The sequence below is a fragment of the Acipenser ruthenus genome, chromosome 58, assembly GCF_902713425.1.
Source record: "Acipenser ruthenus chromosome 58, fAciRut3.2 maternal haplotype, whole genome shotgun sequence".
Taxonomy (NCBI): Eukaryota; Metazoa; Chordata; class Actinopteri; order Acipenseriformes; family Acipenseridae; genus Acipenser; species Acipenser ruthenus.
In genome coordinates, this window is record NC_081246.1 from 2,687,708 (window position 1) to 2,713,663 (window position 25,956).

At 41.0% G+C, this 25,956-nt stretch overlaps 2 protein-coding genes across 5 annotated transcripts; both read left to right on the forward strand.

The window, feature by feature from the left end:
- Window positions 1-116: 116 nt before the first annotated feature.
- On the forward strand, window positions 117-5,190 carry LOC131724924 (zinc finger and SCAN domain-containing protein 2-like). 3 transcript variants are annotated; one of them, XM_059017996.1, is made up of 4 exons: window positions 117-774; window positions 2,381-2,905; window positions 3,194-3,573; window positions 5,092-5,190. In XM_059017996.1, exons 1-4 carry the CDS (start codon window positions 438-440, stop codon window positions 5,092-5,094), a joined length of 1,245 nt encoding a protein of 414 aa, XP_058873979.1. In that variant the 5' UTR covers window positions 117-437; the 3' UTR covers window positions 5,095-5,190. The 3 variants fall into 3 exon arrangements, with proteins under 3 accessions (XP_058873979.1, XP_058873977.1, XP_058873978.1); XM_059017994.1 differs by lacking the exon at window positions 5,092-5,190 and having other exon boundaries at window positions 3,194-4,562; XM_059017995.1 differs by lacking the exon at window positions 5,092-5,190 and having other exon boundaries at window positions 3,197-4,562.
- Window positions 5,191-9,726: 4,536 nt separating this feature from the next.
- LOC131724926 (zinc finger protein 3-like) lies at window positions 9,727-24,077 on the forward strand. 2 transcript variants are annotated; one of them, XM_059018000.1, is made up of 3 exons: window positions 9,727-10,455; window positions 17,371-17,880; window positions 19,791-24,077. In XM_059018000.1, exons 1-3 carry the CDS (start codon window positions 10,119-10,121, stop codon window positions 20,555-20,557), a joined length of 1,614 nt encoding a protein of 537 aa, XP_058873983.1. In that variant the 5' UTR covers window positions 9,727-10,118; the 3' UTR covers window positions 20,558-24,077. The 2 variants fall into 2 exon arrangements, with proteins under 2 accessions (XP_058873983.1, XP_058873984.1); XM_059018001.1 differs by having other exon boundaries at window positions 19,794-24,077.
- The last annotated feature ends 1,879 nt before the right edge of the window (window positions 24,078-25,956 follow it).

Sequence of the window (25,956 nt, forward strand, 5' to 3'; positions counted from 1 at the left end):
GGGGAGTTGGTTCCAGACCCTCACAATTCTCTGTGTAAAAAAGTGCCTCCTATTTTCTGTTCTGACCGCCCCTTTATCTAATCTCCATTTGTGACCCCTGGTTTCTTCCGGAGGTTTTCAGCAGGGGGCGCCAATCTGTTATCGTGACGTCTCCATGACAGCAGGAAGAGGAAGTGTGTGCTGGGTTGTTTACAGTGTGTGTGTGGGACTGTGGGGGGTTGTTTAGCTGCAGCAATAGAGAAGTTGAATTTATCTGCATGATTTGTTTACTGAGCAAGCAAAGCAGATATTGTATTGTTACAGTAATTCGCTGTGTTAGTGCTACTTGCTGGCTAAGTCAAGTGCTGACTGAATAACAAAGAGAGGCTCCCAATATTATTCATAATAAAAGCGTGAATACAGAAAGGATATCAGTCTCAAGCTAACAGTCAGTGAAGATGGACGTCAGTGTCTCCGTGTCGTTCTTTCAAGACGAGCTCGCCTCTACCATCGAGCACGCAGTGAAAGCGGCTGTAGACACCGTCTTGTGCCAAATCACAAAAGTTGTCGGCGGCAAATTCACTGAATTCCGAATGGAAATGGCTGGAAAGGAGAAAGAGAATGAAAGTCTGAAGCTGAGATTGGAAATATCAGAGAGCGAGTTGAAAGCAGTGCGGGAATGCATGAACGCTGCAGATGCAGACATTAAACAACCTCTCAGAAACATGAACCCCGACTGCAATGAACAAGACTTTCAGAGGAACGAGAACCAGGGGTTATTCATCAGAGTTCAAGGTGAGATTAATAATGTTATGGTTCTTGTATGCCTTCCAGTTATTTATTAAATATACACTATCACTTGCATGGGATACATGTGTTAAACTCCCATTGTACCTGAAGTTCAATAGCACTATGGAGATTTCTGTGGTGAGTACATGACCGGTGTAGTTTTAGAAAGTGTACGGTTACCAAAACTTGACCCATGTAATGTCACAAAGTGGTATGCTGTTAGATTTTGGTACTAGGTCAATCGATTGCGATCTGATGGGTGATTGTCAAACAGAGGTACATTTACTATTAATTATATATGTTTTATGCAAACTTAAACTGGAAACAGACAATCAATTTCTCTTAAAAGAAAAAAAAAAATATCCACGACGAATAAGGGAAAATGAGAAGTCCACCGCGAAGTTACATCAGTAAAAACAAATGTACAAGACCCCAATGTATTGCACGTGATAAATATCCGCGTGCTATTTTCTTAATGGTGGAAGAATATCATAAATTTAATTTAAAAAGACGTAAAAGACCGAAAACAGTACAATGTATCAGATTTGAATTGGCGCTTCCCTGCTTTCTTAGCGGAAGTTATTTAAGCATGTGCGAGCAAGCGCAGTGTGCTGAGTACCACTTCTACAGCGTACCCGAAAATAGCACTGCACCAGTACTACTTTCTAAATGATATCCTTTGTTTAGATGAATGAAAGACTCACACCAAACAAGTAATTGTGTTTCAAGATGTTTTAATTAAGTCTCTGGGGGCACAGACTCAAGAAAACAGTCTGAATCTCTTCAGAAATACGCTTATTTGTTTTCTTCTGTTCAGGAAAGTTATTCTAAATCATCCAAAATCTGCACTGAAAATGTGTATTGTGTTACCATTTACTTGCCATCTTAGCATAACTGTGTGTACCATTTAAAATGTGTACAGCATCAACAACATTAACCTCACAGATAAAACTGTAATAATGAACAATGATTCAAGCCAACACAAAAATGATCCAAAGGGAACTATTGTTTTGCACTTTCTGTAGACCCTTCCTTCGTTTTTCTTTTGAAAGTAAAACATGTATCAATTAGTGACTTGTGAAACAACACACAGTATAATCTGGATGCTGTTATTAAAATAAAACAATAATAACATCAAAGTATGAGTATTTGGATTATTATTTAAGTTTACCAGAGCTTTTATACTTTTAGATTGTGCTTCACTGATTAGTATTCAGTTATAATATAATATAATCACAATATAATGTGAAATAATGTATAATGTGATATCTTGTAACAATTGTAAGTCGCCCTGGATAAGGGTGTCTGCTAAGAAATAAATAATAATAATAATAATAATAATAATAATAATATAGATGAAAACTTGAAAGTTCATGAGAAATGTGGAGAAGATATGTATTTTATAAATCAGAACAAATTATGATCTGCAATATACAGCAAGTTGTTAGGGTGCCCTTGAAATTGGAACTGAATACATCTATCTATGGGATGAAGATCCATGATTTGTTTTATATAATTCTAAACTCCACAGAATTTGTCCTTCTTTGAATTACACTCCTGTATTTATCTGTGTAGTGAGAGTATAAAGCGTGTATCATTTTTTTTCCCACAGATAATAAAGAGAGGCAGGCTTTCATTGAAGCAGATGAGGAGCCAAAGGTTGAAGCTGTTTACACACAAGAGGGGATCTTTGATCATGAACAGTGTGCAAGTTTAATGCAGGATACAGAGCAGACGTCTTTGGAAGGTAAAGAAGCCCCAAGACTCGAGCCTGTCCACATTAAAGAGGAGGCAACTGAACTGGAGCCTGTCAACATTAAAGAGGAGGCACCTGAACTGGAGCCTGTCCACATTAAAGAGGAGGCACCTGAACTGGAGTCCATTTTCATCACAGGGGAAATTTGTAAAGAAAGTAAAGTCAATATACTGGACGAGAATATAGTTAAGCTAGGCTCTAGCCATTGTGTTTATTGTCCACCTGAATTGGTCCACATGAAACACAATCAGTCTGTCTCTGAAGACGCTTGTTCTAGTGTTGGAGAAGAGGGCACTGTGCTGGGGTCCATTCAGGTGGAACGTCACACCCCTGAAGATGGAAAGGAGGAAGGAGCAATGCCATGCACTAGCAGCACAACATGTAAGCAGAATGTCAAAAAAGCAGTTATATAAGAATTGCAATTGTTTTGTGAAGGATTAAGAGTTTATCATTATTCTAAATTACCTCTATTCCAATTAGAATAAATTAATAAAAATGAATAAAATTAATAATAAACAAGATTGTTTAAAGTTTGAGTAAATCTAATGCTGTAGATTTATACTCTGACAAAGTTGTATTTTAATGTTCATTGTTAATTGACAGACAAGAAAGTGAATGTGATTTAATGCTGTGCAGTAACCTTTGTTTCTCTTTCCTCTGCTTCTAAAGCAGATATAGGAAGACACAACTCCACTCCTGAACCCCAGGGAAAAATGCAGTACAAGAAACACAGAGAGTCATCACCCCCAGATGAATATGTGAAGAAACTGAGAACGTCCTCAGTTCAAAATCTTTCTGTACAAGATAGCAGATCACTTAGTCTGGGTTATATAGTGACTTCACGTCCTGAGGCTGTTAACAATTCTGCAACCCAGGGCAACTTCATTCCCCTAAAAACTCCCCAGCAGATTCCTTCAGAGCAGATCTTCTATCACTGTACTGAATGTGGCACCAATTTCAGTGACCTGGGAAACCTGAAAGCACACCAACAGATTCACAAAGAACAGAAACCCCATCACTGTACTGAATGTGGAAAAAGCTTCAGATGGGTAAGTGGGCTTACAACTCATCAGCGTATTCACACAGGAGAGAAACCCTATCTGTGTACTGAGTGTGGGAAGAGTTTTAATAAGAAATGTAGCCTTCAAACACACCAGCTAATTCACACGGGAGATAAACCGTTTCACTGTGCTGATTGTGGGAAGAGATTCAGAGGTTCAAAGGACTTAAAACTACACCAGCGAATTCACACTGGAGAGAAACCCTATCAGTGTCCTGTATGTGGGAAGAGTTTCAGTTGGAGAAGCAACCTTAGAATACACCTCAGAATCCACACAGGAGAGAAACCTTTTGAGTGCACTGAGTGTGGGAAGAGATTTGTAGACTCAAATAATCTAAAGAGACACCGTCGAATTCACAGAGATTTAGTCCGTTAGGACACTTAAAAAAAAAAACTATTCAGTTTACAGAATGAAAGCACCTCAATCACACCAGAATACCAGCACAGACCCATGTGTATCTCTGTCAGAATACCAGCACAGACCCATGTGTATCTCTGTCAGAATACCAGCACAGACCCATGTGTATCTCTGTCAGAATACCAGCACAGACCCATGTGTATCTCTGTCAGAATACCAGCACAGACCCATGTGTATCTCTGTCAGAATACCAGCACAGCACTTTTTATAATGTGGACATTTGCATAAGGAATGAACGGAGCAATAACTGAACAGTCCGTGTACGATGGAGTCTGAACTACCAATACAACCTCTCATTAAATATCACTCTAAAATGCCTTCTAACTCTCCATGTTTCTACCTTCACCAAAGCCTTTCTCTCCTAAATCTACATATGAATGGAGCAATATTACTGAACTGTCTGCGTCTCGCTTTGTTGTTTTTGAAAGATGCTGTGCCTGTGCTCCAGTCGAGCTGGCAGTCTGTGATTGGCTCTCGGCAGTTGCAGGTACAGGATTGGTTGCTTTCGTCGATGCATTGTTTGGCTGATTTTGGTGGATAATAAAATTCCTTTGGACCAATTGTGTCTTTGTTTAGTATTTACTGTCCAATAGTGAACTACGCTTAAAAATACAGCGCTTGCACGGATTGATTTTAAATTTGATTCACAGTCGGTGGCGAGATATTCCAGCGTCATCTACCGCTAGAACTGGAAGCTGACGGTACTGAATCAATTTCGAATCTGAAACTGGGGGGTCACTGGACCTAAACTGGGGGGGCCAGGCCCCCTAAAGCCCGACCATAACGCCGGGCCTAGCACCCAAACAAACAGCTAGAAAAAACAACTATCATTAAACGGGAAATGTTTTGCAAATCTATTTCTAAAACCTTTTCAACAGAATGAATTTTACTTTAGTAAGTCGATATAATCAGTAAAAAGTGTGGATTATAAAGACCTTCCTAAATATATTTACAAAATATAGCGATACAAGATATAGCTGTGCCGATGGTCTATTCATTTTTAAACACCATTTGTTTGTGCATCTTCAGGCAAACTGAGTTAATTAATAATAATTAATAACAACTGTCTTTCTTTGCATGTGATGTCAGTAGCACGACTCGGCTCTGCAGTGGAAAACAACCCAGGCTCTCTTTAACGGCACTGTGAGGGCTCGGTATGGTCCTGGCACGGCTCGGTTCTGCAGTGGAAAGGAGGCAAGAGTACTCTCTCTTTTTAATGTAACAATTAATAAAATTGTATCCTTTACATGGTGAGTGTTCCCCTTTTTTCTGTTATTTGTATTTCCAGCAGGCATTTATAAACAACAACAACAATAATAATAATAATAATAATAATAATAATAATAATAATAATAAATGCCTGCTGGAAATACATATCAAACAGAAGAAAAGTGCAACACGATGTAAAGGACACTATTTTGTTACATAAAAAAAGAGTACTCTATGACATTTCGATCAGCTTTGCCTTCATCAGAGAGTACAAGCAACTGAAGAAAAATACCTTGAATACAAACAATTCAAACATCAATCAATTACATAATTACAAACATGGCAAATTAATAGAAATAGGTGTCATGTTTATATAAGCTCTGGGCGTTTATTTAGAAAGCACAGATATTATAATAATAATAATAAAAATAATAATAATAATAATTTGCATTGCTGCCTTGTCAATTTAATGCGATAATTTTTCAATTTCAGTGCTTTTCAACGTACTCTTTCAATGTTACGTTGTGTTTTTGGTGCATTATTAAAACATATGGAGTTCGCTGCGTGTTTAACTCAGGATCTGTCTCATTGTTGTAGACTCGTTGCAAAAAACTATGTTAGGATTACGTTAAGTTTGCAACACAAACCCACAAAACTTGGGAAATTGAGGTTAAGGTTTTACACTAAATCAGTCTTAACTGACATGTTCTATCTAGACACCCACAGGTGGAACAGTTGGTCTGCCTCAACAGTGTAAAACACTTAACTGTTTAGTCCACATGTAATATACTCAGAGGACGAGATTGAGTAATTCAAGACCGAATTTATATTGTGTTTAACACTCAGACCAATATAAGAACATGAGAAGAACATAAGAAAGTTTACAAATGAGATGAGGCCGTTTGGCACATCTTACTTGTTTGGTTGTTAGTAGCTTATTGATCCCAGAATCTCATCAAGCAGCTTCTTGAAGGATCCCAGGGTGTCAGCTTCAACAACATTACCGGGGAGTTGGTTCCAGACCCTCACAATTCTCTGTGTAAAAAAGTGCCTCCTATCTTCTGTTCTGAATGCCCCTTTATCTAATCTCCATTTATGATCCCCTGTGTGTGTTCGCTCATTGATGACTGCCGTAAAACCGTTGCTGTCTGTTTACGATAACCATTGCGACAGTTCTCAAAGTGATTGCAGTTCGGAACCACTGCTGTAATGTGACACTAAACATAACACCACACTGTATTATACAATTGGCAGTATGCTGGGGCAAAGCGTTCTTCAAATGTAAATGACAGCCTTATGAACCACTACATACAATTGGTGAATTTAAAAGTATGCAAATAACATTGCCCCAAATATTCAACTATTCTTCCTAATAGATGTTTGTTGTCACTATGTAGAGAATATGAAATTGGGGTCAAAGCGTAATGACAGCTGTGATGAACCAGTACTTATAGCTGTGGTTGACATCGTTTCAGTAGTTAATGAAAGTATGTAAATCACATTGCCCCAAACCTTTAACTATTTTTCCTAAGAGATCTGTTGTATACGAAACATGTGGGGCAAGGCGTTCTTTACATAGAAAGGTTCTGAGTTCCATCTGTTCAGGCCTTTCCCTAGACCCAGCTCATAGTGTAGGTCAAAGTATAGAAATTTCCAGTTTCAGAGTGTAGAATTTGGAAATAGCCAGGTGGGGATTTAGCGTTGTATTTCCCAGGGTTCATACTGGGTCACCTCCCCAGGTGAAGTGCATCTGAGGTACTCTACTGGACTAATTTATGAATTAGTAAATATCTATTTACTAATCTATAAAGACGAGCTGATTGGAAGGCGAAAGGGAAGAATTAGAAGGAGAATCAGAGAAGAGAACCAGCACAGAACAGAGATCCATGCAGAGAAACCAAACCGGCGCCACGGAGAGCTTGGAGTGGATGGCCTGGAGTCAGCCAGCCAGTCAGCCAGCGAGAGAAAGACGGGGACCGAGAGACTGAGACCGTTAGGAAAGGCAGGGAAAAGCTGACCAGAGGCCTGGAGAGAGCAGCGTGGGGGAGCCGACGCTGCTGCAAGAAGAGAAAGATGGGGACGACCATAAGCTCCTCGTGTGAGCTGACAAGAAGACAGGGGAGTAGACCAGCCCTACAAGAGAGGGACGGCACCTCAACATTGGGCTAAATGCTTCCTAAGTTAAGTATCAGTGGCCTACTGGAAAGGGACATTAACTGAGGCTTTAGCCAAATAGAGGTGCAGCATGTACACAATGTATTAGAGGAATTGAACTGGCCGTATCTACCTGCATTGAGGGCTGTAGAGCTGGATTAGCCGGGACAGGCTGCAATGCGAGAGGAGGAGCCGTCGAATACTACAGGAGGCACAACAAAACCAGCCGTGATAGGGCTGTGAGGAGGAGAAAGTGGAATTGTGCGGGACTGTAGAGGAGCCGGGAGAGTTAAGCCTGGATCGGAAAGCAATTCAGAGTGACACGGATCAGCTGAGCTGGACATTGCACTTTATAAGGCTAGGCTTGGAGAGGGTGGGGGATATCTTGGTGTGATCCACTTCTGGAAACTGAGTTAAATATTGCTATTTTAATCTGCCTGGTTATAGTGATTATTCATTCTAGTTATGTACTTTAGAACATATTTATTTATATAATGTGAGCACACATAATTTTAGCTATTTAACCAATTAGATGTGAAATAACAAAGTATTTGTTGCATGGTGTTAGCAAGGGGATAATTATGGTTTTAGGTATTTGTTGATGGGAGGGATCTTTAGTGTGTGACACTGTGTGGATTGTAATGCGGGGGTGCTGATCAGCCCGGGGAATGGTATATTGGTTGTGGGTGTTAATGATATTGTTTTGTGTGCTAAATAAAGTCTTGTATTATTATTATTATTATTATTATTTCTTAGCAGACGCTCTGTGCGTGGTATACTGATTTCCCTGCCAATCGAGTCACATTGGGATCCATGCGCCAGCGGTCAGCTAGGCGTGGGTATGCAGAAGTGTCCTGCTGTCGAATAAAGTGCAAAACAAAGAGTAATGGACATTTCAGATGATAGAGGTTTGCAGCTGAACAAACAGCTTTGCTCTCCAGATTGATTCTGAACGTTATGCATTTGTATAGGTACTGTAACTTCTGCATTTGATTGATACAGTGGGTGTGTTGCATTCGTGTGGTTGAACTTTGATTTAAATTTAAGGCAGTAGTATTAGGTTAGGTCTGCATCAGTTTTCCAACAGCATTAAAACAGTTTCTGTCACCAGAGACACATTTACTAAATGTTTTGTGCGTTCTCAACCCGGACCCCTTCATCAGTTTTACTCCCAAAGTGTTCTAATGATTGTCTCAGCATACAGCAGTTTAAACTTTATATGTAACTACATACATTCCATTGGAATTAATGCTAGTAGGCATATCACTGTTGACCAATCAATAGCGTACTCAGAGGCAGTGGGTGCAGAGGGAACGTTTCATATGACAGGCTTTTTAAATCGGGGAAAAAAACAACTGAAAAATAAAGCGATCACCAGAAAAGCCGTTCACATGTTTCAGTAGCGTGAATGTTTTGCCCCCCAGGTACCTACTAGCCTAAATCAAACGGAACGCTAACTATGAACTATAAATTACTATTTATTTTTTATTTTTATAAATCATAGTATACTCACAAACCATAAGAAACACTTACCATGAAACTGCAACAAAACACATACAATGAGTTGTATGTTTCTCTTTTTTCCAGCAATGTTGCTACAGTGCATGCATTTTATTCTAATCGACACTTTTAACGTCAAGCTGACCCAGGTGAACAATTCTCTCCACTCTTTGGCTGATCTAGATTACTGTACCTTGCTGTGTGTGGCAGGAAACTGGGACTGAAGAGCAGCTCTGAGCACAAACACACCAACAGTCTGAGCAACTGCAGGAAGAGCCATTCACTAAACATCATAGAACATTCAGGGGACAAGAAAGAAATGTTAAGAACATGAGGCCATTTACAAACGAGAGGAGGCCATTCAGCCCATCTGTGCTCATCCAGCTCCAGAAGCTGACTGATCTTGGAACTTTGTCAAGTCAGGTCTTAAAGGATGACAGCCCATTCCATCCCCTCACCACTCTCTGTGTGAAGACGCGTCTCCTTCCCCCTGTCCTTACTCTGTCTCCGCATCATTTGCTACTGTCCTGTGGTCACACTGTGCTTTAAGTATTGGTTAGGGTTAACTATACCAAGTTTTGAAAGACTGCAGTCATGTCCTCTAATAAATGTTATTTAAAAAAACAATACTTATTATTATTATTATTATTATTATTATTATTATTATTATTATTATACTGGTCTGAGGATGCATGTACATTAATGAAGATATTTAAATGCCCTTCCTACACGAAGCAGTGCATTTCCAGACGCACACCTTCGTATCACAAAATAAATAACATTTATTCCTTTTGTTAAATATTTCTCGTACTCGCACAGAGCAGACAAGGAATAATTACCGGCAGGTTTCTTCCGGAGGTTTTCAGCAGGGGGCGCCAATCTGTTATCGTGACGTCTCCATGACAGCAGGAAGAGGAAGTGTGTGCTGGGTTGTTTACAGTGTGTGTGGGTGTTGTTTAGCTACAGAGAAGTTGAATTTGTCCGCATGATTTGTTTGCTAAAGCAATCGAAGCAGATACGGTATCACAGCTTGCACAGTAGTTTACTGAAAGTACGAGTTTTGGAGTTTATTATTTTGTTCTTAATGGCGCCAGAACGCTGTGTACGGATTGTATTGTTACAGTAATTCGCTCTGTCGATGCTACTTGCTACCTAAATCAAGTGCTGATTGAATAAAAAAGCGAGTCTCCCAATATTATTAATAATAAAATCCCGAATAAGGAGAAAATATCTCAAGCTAACAGTCAGTGAAGATGGACGTCAGTGTCTCCGTGTCGTTCTTTCAAGACGAGCTCGCCTCTACCATCGAGCACGCAGTGAAAGCGGCTGTAGACACCGTCTTGTGCCAAATCACAAAAGTTGTCGGCGGCAAATTCACTGAATTCCGAATGGAAATGGCTGGAAAGGAGAAAGAGAATGAAAGTCTGAAGCTGAGATTGGAAATATCAGAGAGCGAGTTGAAAGCGGTGCGAGAATGCATGAACGCTGCAGATGCAGACATTAAACAACCTCTCAGAAACATGAACCCCGACTGCAATGAACAAGACTTTCAGAGGAACGAGAACCAGGGATTATTCATCAGAGTTAAAGGTAAAGTTGTATTAATGTTACGATTCTTGGTCACACACTATTACTTGCATGGGATATATTTGACGATGTTGAAGATCGCTACCGCTTTTCCACCTGCACACCCGAGCTGAGCCGGTGCTGAGTCGAGCCAGCCTGGTACAGCTCGGGTAGCTGGAGTTGCGTTTACACTAGAGAAAGGCGAGCCGAGCTGAGAGACGTCACGCATAAAGAACGTGCTGAGTCGATTAAATAAAATGTCACAGACTGCAAAAATAGAACTAATCATTAATTTAATAAAATCTTTTTTTATCATGGATTTTTAAAAACATTTTATTGCAGAAAAGTACTGAAAATGTGTGTGTGGGGGGTGGGAACGTATTACAGGTATACATCATTTAAATACGTCCTTATAAAATGAAAGTGCATGTGGTTTAATGTTTATATATATATTTTTGTGCATCGATCAATACTGCCAGCTCTAGTAATACCACAGTGCTCCCTCGCTATAAGGCTTTCGGTTATAACGCACCACAGATATAAAGATCCTGCAGCATGTGCTCCAATTCCCTATACTAGTGATTCATGCAATATTTCTACAGTAAATACAGTACAGGTGTTGTTCAAACTGTAAACAGCTGCTCAGTCTAACTTCCGTTTCTGGCTCCATTTTGATACATTATCTGAAATGGAGAAAATCTGCACTGGCACGTTAGCATTCATTTTATAACTAAATAAATATCAAGTCTATTACGTGGTTATCTTTCCTAATGTATTTACTTTTTTTGCTGCGAGAGGAGCTGTGGCTTTCTCCGGGAGACGAGACGCTTCAGCTTTGCTTCAGCCCCGCTCCGGCAGCTGAACCTGGGGCGAGCCCATTCTCTCCTCCCCTCTCCCAACCCGCTCTCTCCTTCTCGCACTTGGTTTGCTTGTCTGTCGCTTCAAACTGCTAAAAACTGCTAAAAACTGCTAATTTAAATGATCCACGAGTGGGAATGTTACATTTTTTTGTGTATTTATCCTGGCACAAAACAGATTTTGATACGAAAAGAGTGGGCAAAGATAGCAAACTGGTACGTTATCCAGTGAATGCAAATTAAGAACATAAGAAAGTTTACAAATGAGAGGAGGCCATTCGGCCCATCTTGCTCGTTTGGTTGTTAGGAGCTTATTGATCCCAGAATCTCATCAAGCAGCTTCTTGAAGGATCCCAGGGTGTCAGCTTCAACAACATTACTGGGGAGTTGGTTCCAGACCCTCACAATTCTCTGTGTAAAAAAGTGCCTCCTATTTTCTGTTCTGAATGCCCCTTTATCTACTCTCCATTTGTGACCCCTGGTCCTTGTTTCTTTTTTTAGATCGAAAAAGTTCCCTGGGTCAGCATTGTCTATACCTTTTAGAATTTTGAATGCTTGAAAGCTGAGATTCTAAGGTTTCCAGTGATACCGCCTCTTTCTCTCTAGCTCCTACAATGAGAGAGCAATCAACTGAAAACAAAACCTAAATTGTGAACTTTGTCACATGATGAGAGGCTTACCTTATGGTGATCATATCTCTGGGCAGGAGTACCTTATATATACACACACTGAAAACATCATTGGAAAGCGCTGGGTCTGTATTTTTAAACAGGCCTGTAATATGCACGTAACCTTTAATGGGGTCGGCAGTCTAGGAGGTCTCGGACCCGGTCCCGGTGATGGTGGAGCGGAGAGAGGAGGTGGTGCTCGGCTGCTCCGTTGTGCTGGAGCAGTGAGTAGGCCGACCTGGGCGGAAACCAGGGAGTCTTCGAAGTCCTCGGCGAGTTTCACTGCCTCTTCCAGGGTGTCGGGGTTGTGGTGCCGTATCCATGCTTTTGTATCGTGGCAAAACTGCTCAACCACAATTGCCTTGCCCATCTCCAAGCTTGTTTTCTGGGTGGGGTTGAGCCAGTGCACCATGTGATTGCACAGCTTCTGTGCGACAACCCTGGGGCGTGTATCTGGGGACCTTTTGTAGTCCCGGAGCCTTACACGGTGTGTTTCTCCTGTGATGTTCAGGTGGCGCAGAATGGCTTGCTTTACTAGGTCACAGTGGGCTGTTTTGGCCTCCGTCATGGCCTGGTAGGCTGCCTGAGCCTCCCTGAACTGGCAGGGTCCCAGCTGACTTGCCCAGAATTCCTTGGTCCATGACGCAGTGGTTGCCGGCCTCTGGGTCATCCTCCGCCGCAGTCTTTTGCGCCCTAGCTTTTGGGCTGTCATCACGGGTCCTGCTGGTGCAGGGGGCGGTATCACCAGCCCGACCCTCTCGATCAGTGCCGTGTAATCGCTCCTCTCTACGTCTTTCCTCTGCCTCCCGTCTGCTGTCCAGCGCCTCCAGCAGCTCTAAAAGTAATTCGTGATCCATCCCCTTTTATCTGACAGCACGTGTGGCAAAGTGGTTAACAGTGTGCAGGTGATCAATAAACAGACAGACAATGATAATCCAGGTGCAGTGGTGTTTTATTTTGTAATCCAATTGCCTGATGGCGAAACAGCAGTAAATAATAACTAAATAATAAGTTAACAGGCTTTTTCCTTTTTCAACCACACGTAACACAGACAAAAACACAAGTCCACAGTGCGTGCTCTAGTGCTCGTAGTGAAAAGACAGTTCTTTAGTGATACAAAGTGCTTTGATGTTGATCCGGGTTTAGTGCTGGCCTTTGGTGGCAGCTCCGGATCGTGTTAGCCGTCTAAATAACAAACAATTACAATTTAGACACGACAAACAAAACAAACAATACACTCACGGTTCACAGTACAGTTCTCCTTTCGGTCTAGCATTGACCATAGCAAAAGGAACAGATCACATCGCTCCATTCCATTTTGTACCCTCTATCATGACCCCTTGGTTAACACGTCCAATCCGCGGCTGCCACGTCGTTTCCCTTCCAGGTCGATGATTTAGTGTACCGGAGCTCCACCCCCTTTCTAGATGACCAACTTCCGCCTAACCCTGGGAATGTATTGTCTGGCCATCTAGTCCAGGGTACTCTGTTCCCTTTACACAGCGCCCTCACAGGTCGGGAGGGAGATGTATCACCAAGACTCACTTTGTCTCTGTCACAATTAACCTCACAGGTGAAACTATAATAATGAACAATGTTTAAAGCCAACACAAAAATGATCCAAAGGGAACTCAGTGTAACTATTGTTTTGCACTTTCTGTAGACTCTTCTTTCATTTTTCTTTTGAAAGTAAGAAATGTACTCGTGAAACAATACGCTGGGTAATCTGGATGTACTCTTATCAAACACCATGAACAAATTCAGCCAACTGCTATTGTTAGTAAAATAAAACAAAAAAAACATAAACATATTAGTGTTTATTATTAATGTTTGTCAGATATACTTTTAGGTTGTGCTTCACTGATTAGTATTCAGTTATACCACGAGCTGAAAACTGCAACGTTCACGAGAAACGCAGAACGCTCTCTGCAGATAGTCCCCACGGAAATCTGTGGTAAAATTTCCTAAAATCTGCAACGAGAAAAGAGTGTTTTCTGCAAAATTCTGCGGCAATGACTTAAATGAAAAACAGTGTTAATGAGTATAAATAAATAAGAAAAATTAAGTCGCAGTTAGTTAAATTCATTTTTTATTAAATCACATTACTGAAATCTGAAAAAAAAACAGAACAAACATATTTGCCATATTTTATGGAAATCAAAGAAGGAAAAAAACACATACAGTAAAGCAAAGATCATTCACTTTTTTAAAACTCTTATAGCACTAACTATTGGATGCCATTTTTTTTTAAATATACATAAAACATAACAATTTTTAAAAATAAATTAAATACAGGTATGGCCAAAACATACGACTATATTTAATCACATTAGTAATAATAACATTTGCCTAGCAGAATAAGATTGTAGTTGTGCAATGGGATTCAAATTCGCATCGGTACATTTTACAAATGCACTGTTTTACAAATGTGTACGAGGCTTGTACATCTTGTACAAATGTAACAGGGTATTTTTAAAACGTGTTGTTCACCAAAATGTTGTATTTTTATCCACATAAAGACAGCACATAGAAATAGTTTGGAATCTGTGACAAGCGCTTGGAATCAGTGACAGTCAACACTGACTGGCTGATAAACTAGCATTTGTGTTTCTTTGACCAAGACCACAATGTGAAAGTGCTACCATCACATACCACAAAACAAACAGGAAAGTAACAATTTAAAAAAGAGGATTTTCACAAAAATGTTAAGTCATCCCAAGTAATCGGATAATATCTAATATAGTTTACCACCCCCTTCCTTTTTGAGCATTCATGTTACTATACCATGTGCAATATAGGGAGTACAAGCAAGGTCCTAATAGATTTTCTCTGACCTTTCACATAGGAGTAACAGAACAACGCTTCACTTTGAACTTGCGACTAAACTATGAAATCCTTTTGTAAAATAATAATAATAATAAATAATAATAATAATAATAATAATCTTACCTTGTTCTTCAGTAGCCGCTGTTTGTCTATCCATGGTCGTTGTCACGGTCTTCTGCTGTTTTAACAGAAGCTATGACGGTGAGTTACTGGAAGTACTGGACTTGCATTTTGCATGTGTGCCCTATCTTTTGCCATTCTATTCGGTGCTAATATAGATTTGTTTCTGGAGTTCACTGATGGCCTCTGGAATCTCACGATGGTTGAACTAAAGCCTTGCACTGAAACCCCACCACATTTCTCATTATACAGATAGCATGTATGCACGCTAGTGACATGTACAGTGATAGTAGGGAGCAAATGTTTCTGTTTTCGTTTTTTGCAAAATTGAAAAAACCCACGGGAGAGCGCAAATTTCCGTGATTTTTTCCACGATTGCGGAATCCTGGAGGGACTAAGCAGAGCTCACCATAGTAGAATCAGTAGACGCCTGCTTTACCCGCCCTAATATCCGAGTGGAAATCTGCTTAATTAAAATCATGCATCGTACAGGTGCATGATCATTTTTGAAAGAGTACTATACTAACTTTTGAGCTGCTAATCAAAAACAAAATATTTATGCACAGTGATTTAGAGTAATATATAATACTGTTTTAAAAAATACATTCAAGGTAATATGTCTCTCTATGGTAGCGTTTTTCAAACTGGGGTATGCGTACCCCTGGGGGTGCCCGAGCGCTCCTCAAGGGGTACGCGAGAAAAATCCTGTAATGGCAGACAACAGATTATTTTTTTTAATTTCTTTACCACATTGTAGTACTTTGCGACTTAGCAATCGAATTAACAATGTTGAATCACCTTTCAAATGAAAGCACAGCCGTACTGGTGTACGTTTCCTTTCTGTTGGGCGAGGTTAACTATAAACACCCAACCGGCTGCTGACAGTGAGTGAGCATTGCACACACGTGACTAAATGACATATTTAAACAGCAGGGCAGTGGTTCTGCAGTCTGTAGGCTAAAAAGAAGAAAAAAAAATCATTGTATGATGTTGCTGCTTTTAAAAATGTGTAGTATTTACTATGTATGTTTACTTTCTGGATTTTAAATGTTCAGTGTTTGTAGTTTAATTAGTTCAGTGTGTTTTATCTAAGTTTGTGTTTTTAAATAACAGTATTATTGAGTTGAGCAGGCAGCTGTCCCGTACTAAGACGGTGAAATCACTGCGCTGGAGCTGGAGCGACACGACTGTGTTATCTTTACTCGCAGTGCTTCATGTGTTTTTTCACTATGACTAATTCGTTGAAGAACTCCTTTGTCGAGTGATTGCATTAGCCTACGTGTGTACGCCGCTAATTATTAGGCTAATAAAAGCAAAAGCACGGTATTATTATTACAAAAATGGAATTGCAGGATTAAAAAAAATAAAAATCAATCCCTAACTCCTGGGATTGGGAAGTGACTGGAATTGGATTCCCTTCTCCAGTCCTATTGCGTGTGTTCATATCATGTAGCGAGTGCCCATCAACAAGCTGTCTGGCAGCTGATTCACATGCACTAAACACTAACATGGAAGCATTTTGCTAAAAGTCGTTTTTGACTGCATAATATAAATGTCACCTTTCTTCTAATAAAGAAAAAACACACATATTAAATGTGTTATTCAATATTCACACAGTTCCGCATGCTACCTGATTTTTTTTTTTTAAATGCCTGTATTTGTAAATGTTTAATTGTTTTTATGCAAAATGCCCCGTCTGTTTTCTCTCTACACTTTTGCATTTGTTGGAAGAAATGCGTGACTTTTGTTGAGAATTTCTTTCAGATTTTGTTTTAAATTAGAACCCTAGTTTTGTGTTTCAAAAGCATTAACCTGTCTTTGGACTTGTTTTGCCGTACTTACTGGTCTGGATTTTCAAATAATTTTACATGCATTTTTAGTTTTAATTTGATTTGATTTAATTAGTTTAACAGCAGTTTTCCATGAACAGTGATTGGCTGAACTCTAGCCCCTCCTCTTTCCCTCTGAGCCAGCAAATCAAGGCTTGTTTATTTTTTTATTGACCCGCTTAATTTTTTTGTAACTTGAAGTCCTATTCGTTCATTTTTAAATACAGAATAACATACCCTTGTGGATGGGCTGCATTGTTTACTGATCAGGGTGCAGTTTTACTGAAATCTGTGATAAAAAGCAGGCACGTCCATCACATTGGTAGGTAAGCATTTTTTAAAATTATTTTCAGTTAACATCAATAAGTACTGAAGCCTAGTAATTAGAAAATACAATTTTCTTTCTGGTTTCATAGGTATATTATGACCCTATCTCAGATGGGGGTACGCGGTAGACTAGGTTTTTTGGAAAGGGCTATGGGGCCTAAAAAGTTTGAAAACCACTGCTCTATGGGATGAATATCCATGATTTATTTTTTCATATAATTCTAAACGCCACAGAATTTGATCCTCTGAATTACACTCCTGTATTTATCTGTGTAGTGAGAATTAAAAGCTTTCATCATTTTGTTTCCACAGATAATACAGAGAGGCAGACTTTCACTGAAGCCGATGAGGGGCTAGACACTGTTTACACACAAGAGGGGATCTTTGATCATGAACAGTGTGCAAGTTTAATGCAGGTTACACAGCAGACGTCTTTGGAAGGTAAAGAAGCCCCAAGACTTGAGTCTGTCCACATTAAAGAGGAGGCAACTGAACTGGAACCTGTCCACATTAAAGACGAGGCCTATGAATTTGAACTTGTCAACATTAAAGAGGAGGCACCTGAACTGGAACCTGTCCCCATTACAGGGGAAGTTTCTAAAGAAAATATACTGGAGGACAATGTAGTTCAGCTGGGATCTAGCCATTGTGTTTATTGTCCACCTGAATTGGTCTGCATGAAACCCAATCAGTCTGTGTCTGAAGACACTTGTTCTAGTGTTGGAGAAGAGGGCACTGTGCTGGGGTCCATTCAGAGGAAACTTCACACCCCAGAAGATGGAAAGGAGGAAGGAGCAATGCCATGCACTAGCAGCACAACATGTAAGCAGAATGTCAAAAATGCAGTTATATAAGAATTGCAATTGTTTTGTGAAGGATTGTACAGCCACTTAGACAATATGATAATCAACAAGATTGTTTTAAAGTTTTTGAGTAGATCTAATTCTGTCTGTGTATAGTCTGACAAACTTGCCTTTTAATGTTCTCATTATTATTATTATTATTATTATTTATTTCTTAGCAGACGCCCTTATCCAGGGCGACTTACAATCGCAAGCAAATACAAATACATTCAAGTGTTACAATATAAGTCATACAATAAGAACAAGAAATACAATAATTCTCAAGTGTGACAAACCACAATTCAATAATACAGCAGATAATAGTGAAAGTTACATCAGGATATGATTAAGTAGTGATAGTTACATCAGGATATGATTAAGTACAAAATACTACAGATTAAACACTTGGGAGATTACAATATTCTGAGGTACAGGATTAAATGCAGTAAAATAGGGGGCAGATAAGAGCAAAATAAAGCATATTTAAATGAAGGGTGATAGTGTCCCAGGATACAACAGAGGAGTTCTACAGGTGCTGTTTGAAGAGGTGAGTCTTAAGGAGGCGCCGGAATGTGGTCAGGGACTGGGCAGTCCTGACATCTGTAGGAAGGTCGTTCCACCACTGCGGAGCAAGGGTGGAGAAGGAGCGGGCTCGGGAGGCAGGGGAGCGTAGCGGAGGTAGAGCCAGTCTTCTAGTGCAGGCGGAGCGGAGAGGTCGAGTGGGGGTGTAGGGAGAGATGAGGGTCTGGAGGTAGCTGGGTGCAGTCTGATCAAGGCATCTGTAGGCTAGTACAAGAGTCTTGAACTGGATGCGAGCGGTGATCGGGAGCCAGTGGAGCGAGCGGAGTAGTGGAGTAGCGTGGGCAAAGCGAGGTAGAGAGAACACCAGGCGAGCAGCAGAGTTCTGGATGAGCTGGAGCGGACGGGTGGCGGACGCAGGGAGGCCAGCCAGGAGGGAGTTGCAGTAGTCTAGGCGGGAGAGTACCAGGGCCTGGACCAGGAGCTGGGTAGCATAGTTGGTGAGGAAGGGTCGGATTCTTCGGATGTTGCTCAGGAAGAATCTGCAAGTGCGTGCCAGAGTGGAGATGTGCTGGGAATAAGAGAGGCAGGGGTCCAGGGTGACTCCAAGGTTTTTAGCTGAGGAAGAGGGAGAGAGTGTGGTAGATTCCAGAGGAACAGAGATAGAGAGATCAGAGGAGGGGGAGGAGGAGGGAAAGAAAAGGAGGTCAGATTTAGAGAGGTTGAGTTTGAGGTGATGCGAGTGCATCCAGGAGGAAATAGCAGACAGACAGGTAGAGATACGGGAGGAGATGGTGGAGTCAGAGGTGGGGAAGGAGAGGAAAATCTGAGCATCATCAGCATAGAAATGGTATGAGAAACCATAGGATGCGATGAGGGGGCCCAGGGAGCGGGTGTAGAGAGAGAACAGGAGAGGACCCAAGACTGACCCTTGGGGGACTCCAGTTAAGAGAGGGTGAGGTGTGGAGGTTGCTCCACGCCAGGTTACCTGGTAAGTGCGGTTGGAGAGGTAGGAGGAGAACCAGGCCAGAGCAGTGCCAGAGATCCCCAGGTCAGCAAGAGATGATAGTAGAATAGAGTGATCAACAGTGTCAAAGGCAGCAGAGAGGTCGAGGAGAATTAGGACAGAGGAGAGAGAGGCAGCTCGGGCACACTTAAGTGAGTTGGTGACAGAGAGAAGGGCGGTTTCAGTGGAGTGAGCAGAGCGGAAGCCAGATTGGAGAGGGTCAAGCAGAGAGTGGTTGGACAGGAAAGCAGAGAGCTGGCGGTGTACAGTCCGCTCGAGGGTTTTGGAGGTGAAGCCTTGCAAGAATGTGAATGTGATTTAATGCTGTGCAGTAACCTTTGTTTCTCTTTCCTCCGCTTCTAAAGCAGATATAGGAAGACACAACTCCACTCCAGCATCCCAGGGCCAAATTACTTCCGATGGCAAGATGCAGTGCAAAAAACACAGAGATTCAACACCGCAAGATGAATATGTGAAGAAACTGAGAACAGAGCGCCGATCACTTACTCTGGGTTACATAGTGACTCCACATCCTGAGGCTGTTAACAATTCTGCAACCCAGGGCAACTTCATTCCCAGACAAACTCCCCAGCAGATTCCTTCAGAGCAGATCTTCTATCACTGTACTGAATGTGGCACCAATTTCAGTGACCTAGGAAACCTGAAAGCACACCAACAGATTCATAAAGAACAGACGCCCCATCACTGTACTGAATGTGGAAAAAGCTTCAGATGGGTAGGTGGGCTTATAACTCACCAGCGTATTCACACAGGAGAGAAACCCTATCTGTGTACTGAGTGTGGGAAGAGTTTTATTCAGAAATGTAACCTTCAATCACACCAGCTAATTCACACAGGAGAGAAACCATTTCACTGTGCTGATTGTGGGAAGAGATTCAGAGGTTCAAAAGACTTAAAACTACACCAGCGAATTCACACTGGAGAGAAACCATATCAGTGTCCTCAATGTGGGAAGAGTTTCAGTTGGAGAAGCAACCTTAGAATACACCTCAGAATCCACACAGGAGAGAAACCCTTTGAGTGTACTGACTGTGGGAAGAGATTTGTAGAGTCAAATAAACTAAAGAGGCACCGTCGAGTTCACAGAGATTTAGTCCGTTTGGACACTTAAAAAAACTATTCAGTTTACAGAATGAAAGCACCTCAATCACACCAGAATACCAGCAGACCCATGTGTATCTCTGTCAGAATACCAGCACAGACCCATGTGTATCTCTGTCAGAATACCAGCACAGACCCATGTGTATCTCTGTCAGAATACCAGCACAGACCCATGTGTATCTCTGTCAGAATACCAGCACAGACCCATGTGTATCTCTGTCAGAATACCAGCACAGACCCATGTGTATCTCTGTCAGAATACCAGCACAGACCCATGTGTATCTCTGTCAGAATACCAGCACAGACCCATGTGTATCTCTGTCAGAATACCAGCACAGACCCATGTGTATCTCTGTCAGAATACCAGCACAGACCCATGTGTATCTCTGTCAGAATACCAGCACAGACCCATGTGTATCTCTGTCAGTTTTAATTGCAGATAACTGTTAAAATAAATGAATTAAAAAGTTTAGAAAAAGGTCAAATCTGAAAATTCCTGGTCTGCTATGTATGCAAATTATTATAGATCTAAAGCACCTACAGTGCCTATAGAAAGTCTACACCCCCTTTCAAAATGTTCACCTTTTGTTGCCTTATATCCTGGAATTAAAATGCATTAGAATAGTTTTTTTTTCATTTATCTACACATCCTACCCCACAACTTCCAAGTGAAAAAAATATTCTAGAAATTTGTAGAAAATTAATTAAAAATAAAAACTGAAATAGCATGGTTGGGTAAGTGTCCACCCCCCTTGTAATAGCAATCCTGAATTAGCTCAGGTGTAACCAATCGTCCTCAAAATTACACACCAAGTTAAGTGGCCTCCACCTGTATTAAATTGTAGTGATTCACATGATTTCAGGATAAATTCAGCAGTTTGTTTTGGTTCCCTCTGCTGGTAGTGCATTTCAAAGCAAAGACTCAACCATGAGCAACAAGGGACAAAGTTGTTGAAAGGCACAGATCGGGATGGGTATAAAAACATATCAAAGGCCTTGAATATCCCTTGGAGCATGGTCAAGACGATTATTAAGAAGTGGAAGGTGTATGGCACCACCAAGACCCTGCCTAGATCAGGCCGTCCCTCCAAACTGGATGTCCAAGCAAGAAAGAGACTAATCAGAGAGGCTACCAAGAGGCCAATGGCAACTTTGCAAGAGTACATGCTTTTATGGCCAAGACTGGTCAAAGTGTGCATGTGACAACAATATCCAAAGCACTCCACAAATCTGGCCTGTATGGTAGGGTGGCAAGAAGGAAGACATTACTCAAGAAAGCCCACCTTGAATCCCGTTTGAAGTATGCAAAAAAAACACCCGGGAGATTCTGTAGCCATGTGGCAAAAAGTTTTGTGGTCTGACGAAACTAAAATGGAACTTTTTGGCCTAAATGCAAAGCGTTTGGTTTGGAGCAAACCCAACACAGCGCATCATCCAAAGAACACCATCCCTACTGTGAAGCATGGTGGTGGCAGCATCATGTTATGGGGATGTTTCTCATCGGCAGGGACTGGGGCACTTGTCAGGATAGAAGGGAAAATGAATGGAGCAAAGTACAGAGAAGTCCTTGAGGAAAACCTGCTGCCCTCTGCAGGAAAGCTGAAACTAGGACGGAAGTTCACCTTTCAGCATGACAACGACCCAAAGCACACAGCCAAAGCTACACTGGAGTGGCTAAGGAACAAAGTTAAATGTCCTTGAGTGGCCCAGTCAGAGCCCTGACCTAAATCCAATCGAAAATTTGTGGCATGACTTGAAGATTGCTATCCATCAACGCTCCCCAAGGAACTTGACAGAGCTTGAACAGTTTTGTAAAGAATGGTCAAATATTGCCAAATCTAGGGGTGTGCAAAGTTGGTAGAGACCTATCCCAACACTCACAGCTGTAATTGCTGCCAAAGGTGCTTCCACCAAGTATTAACTCAGGGGGGTGACTTATCCAATTATGATCTTTCAGTTTTGTATTTTGAATATATAACTTTTTTCCCCTTAACAGTGTGGAGTACGGTGTGTAGATAAGTGGAAAAAAATCCTCATTTAAATGCATGAAACTCTGAGGCACTGACACAACAAAATGTGAAAAAAGTTCAAGGGGGTGTAGACTTTCATACGCACTGTATATGATGTGAGATCAGTGTGTGAATATACTGCAGCAATCATGAAAAAGCAGCAGGTGTCCCTGTAACTGGCTTATTCCTCAGTGCAGCGGCTGCATTGACCGACGTGCCTATCAGGACAGTCCTGGGAGTTCATGGAATAGCAAGATTTGCAGAAAGACATCAGCAGGAAGCTATACCTGCAGCATACAGACATGTGTCATGCATTGCGATAAGTAGGGCCCTGTGTTTTAAATGACTTTTTTATAATTTAGTAGTCGGCAATTGTTTTTTGATCATTTTCTCCCGTTTGGAATAGCCAATTATTTTTAGGCTCAGCTCACCACTACCACCCCGCGCTGACGCGAGTGGCGAAGACGAAGACACGCGTCCTCCGAAGTGTGCCGTTAGCCGACCGCTCACACAGACTCTCCATGCAGCCACCTCAGAGCTACAGCGTCGGAGGATAATGCAGCTCTGGGCAGCTTACAGGCAGATTAGACTACAGGGCCAGACTACAGGGGTCACTGGTGTGCGGTGAGCTGAGGACACCCTGGCTGACCTAAGAGCCCCCCCCCGGGTGGGGCTCGGTCAATTGTGCGCCGCCCCCTGGGAGCTCCCGTCCACAGTCAGCAGTGGAATAGCCTGGACTCAAACCGGTGACATCCAGTCTATAGGGCGCATCATGCAGTCCACGTGGAGCGCCTTTACTGGATGCGCCACTCGGGAGCCCCAATGACTTGTTTTTTTAACCTGTAATTTAGTCCTAAAGACACAAGATGTCGATATTACCTCCACTGTAAGCCACAATGAGAAATCATTAAACAGTCATCTCATTATGCTACTTTAACCATTTTAATTTGTCATGCCATTATTGCAAAGTATGTATTTGCAGATTAATAAACAGAACGCTGTAGACGGCTACTGATATGCATTTTACCCCTTACATCCCTGTGAACACATAGAACAGGATTTTAAAAGAGGGTTTTTTCAATATTATTTCATACAACTCAAAAGTGTAAATACATTATTTATAGGTTTTAATTTACCAGAATACTTTTACGTAAATCGTTTTGTAAAAACAAAATTATAATAATTTCCTTTATGTGCATCTCAATAGGCGCAAATGTGTATTTAGTCAACAGAAGGGAAGATACTGTTTTTTTAATGGATTTCCCTATTCTGGCACTGATCTCTGAACAGTATAGATAATATAACCATTTATTGGAAACTGGGCATTTGATAGATTATGTAAAACCTGTAAGCTGTGTATTACTTCTGTGTTTTGTTTTCATTTGTTTTGTTCTTTGAATATAATGTAAAAAGTTGTTCATAAAGCACCCATGAGTGTTGCTTATGTTTGCATGAAAGACAGAAACAAACACTTCTCAATCCTTGTGCATTATGTTTTGCTATTAAACTTAAGCATCGTCAGTTGGTTAACGTGGTCTTCTTTCATGGATTGTCGTTGCTCTGTGAAAATGTGTCCATATGAAACATTTCTTTCAGCATCCACAGAATTGGTAATAACTGACAAATATATGTTGTAGGAACAATTCAATAATTGATAATTTAATGTTTATCTGGGTTGATTAGTTCTCTTATTAATAATATTTAATTGACGTGTTACCAAGATCAAGGATTTACTATGAAAACACATTCACACACAGACACAAGGAATGGTTAATCAATAGTAGTATTTTATTAAGCACACAAAACAGAAATCAGAAAAGTCAGAAAGTAAATATCTTAGTCTAAGCACAAAACACAATTCAAAAACTCTCACTGCCTTAACTTGACTAGCAGGCAATTGAAATACACCGCCTGTCTCCTCACACACCAGCACTTGAGCAAGCAAGCAGACTGTGACGTAGTACTTGCTCACATACATGCCCACATCCAAGCACACAGCCTCAACTGAGATGATGCAGACAGTCCTAGAATATATCATATTAAGCTTATTAATGGTATATAGATTAAGTATATGGCCAGTTTACTTTTAAATAAATTCTTCATACAGCAATGAGGTAGATAACTTATAGTTACTTCATCAGGCTTCACTAAAAGTTAATTCACACGCAAAGTGTGCAAACTAAATAATTAACAGTGCAATTCTATGTGAATGTGTTACAATTAATTAATTTAGTCCTATGAAAGAAAAATGCAACTGGAATTATACTCAGCTGTTCCTTGAAGCTTAGACTTTTGGTCCGCTGTTTTGGAAACTCAATCTGTTGAAGTGTCCAGTACAAAAACTCTCCTTTCCGCAACAAAGTCTTCAGTCCTACACTGGATCAAACTCGATAGAATCAACAAACAGCTGCAACAAAGTCTTCAGTCCTCGGTATAGAATCCACAACAGCACCTGTCTGCTCTGTCCTCTTTGCTGAATCTTTTAGCTACGCAGGTAGCAGGGCACAGTTTTTGGATACTGTGGTTTTAGGTGTACAGCAGACCCAGACTGGTTTGTCTGATAAGTCTCTAGGTTTTACGGCAGTCCTCCAGCCTGGCCTCAGTCTCGTTGCTTGTGGTCATTGACTCACTTGCAGCTTGCTTCCTCCTCTTGGGTCTGTTTTCAGGCAGAGTCCCATCTTGATTCCGTTTTTAGGCAGAGTCCTGGAGTTGCAGCTTTGCTTAGCACAATGACAGCACCTTGTTTAGCATTCGATGTGGAGCGCAAAATGTTTAGTTTTCTTAGAAATTTATAGTCTTTCTCACTGCTAACTAGCCACTTTCATGAGATTATTGGTGTATCTTGCCTTTTTTAACCTGTCAAAACCCCAGCCCCTCACAGACAATTTCCGCCTGGGGGGCTGTGCCCTTAAATAAATCACAATATCTTCCAAAGTATAGACAGCACAGGCATGGTTCAGGGCTTGAATTCAAGGTAACCCCTTGGGCATCAAGACTAAAACCTCAGGTGTGATAAAAGTCTTACTCAGTACCACACTGGAAGGAGATACCCAGAAAAAATACATTAAAAAAAACAACAAACGCGTTTCATTTTTTTATGTTCTATAGTCATTTTTTCAACTTGTAGCATATGAAAAGAGCCAGTGCTTCACCAACATGTCTACTATACTGGGTAAAAATTTGGAACTATTTGAATAAAGGGATCAAATTCTACAGGAGTTTTTACAAAGGGTCCCCAAACCTCTCCAAACCTCTCCAAAAATGAACATTGTGTAAATCTTTATGTCAATTGAGTTCTAAAAGGATGTTATCTTCTGGCACCTCACATGCTATCCATTGCCACATGTATTTGTCTTTGAAAGGCTGTTTTTTTCCCCCTTATCTCATTCAAGAGGTGGGC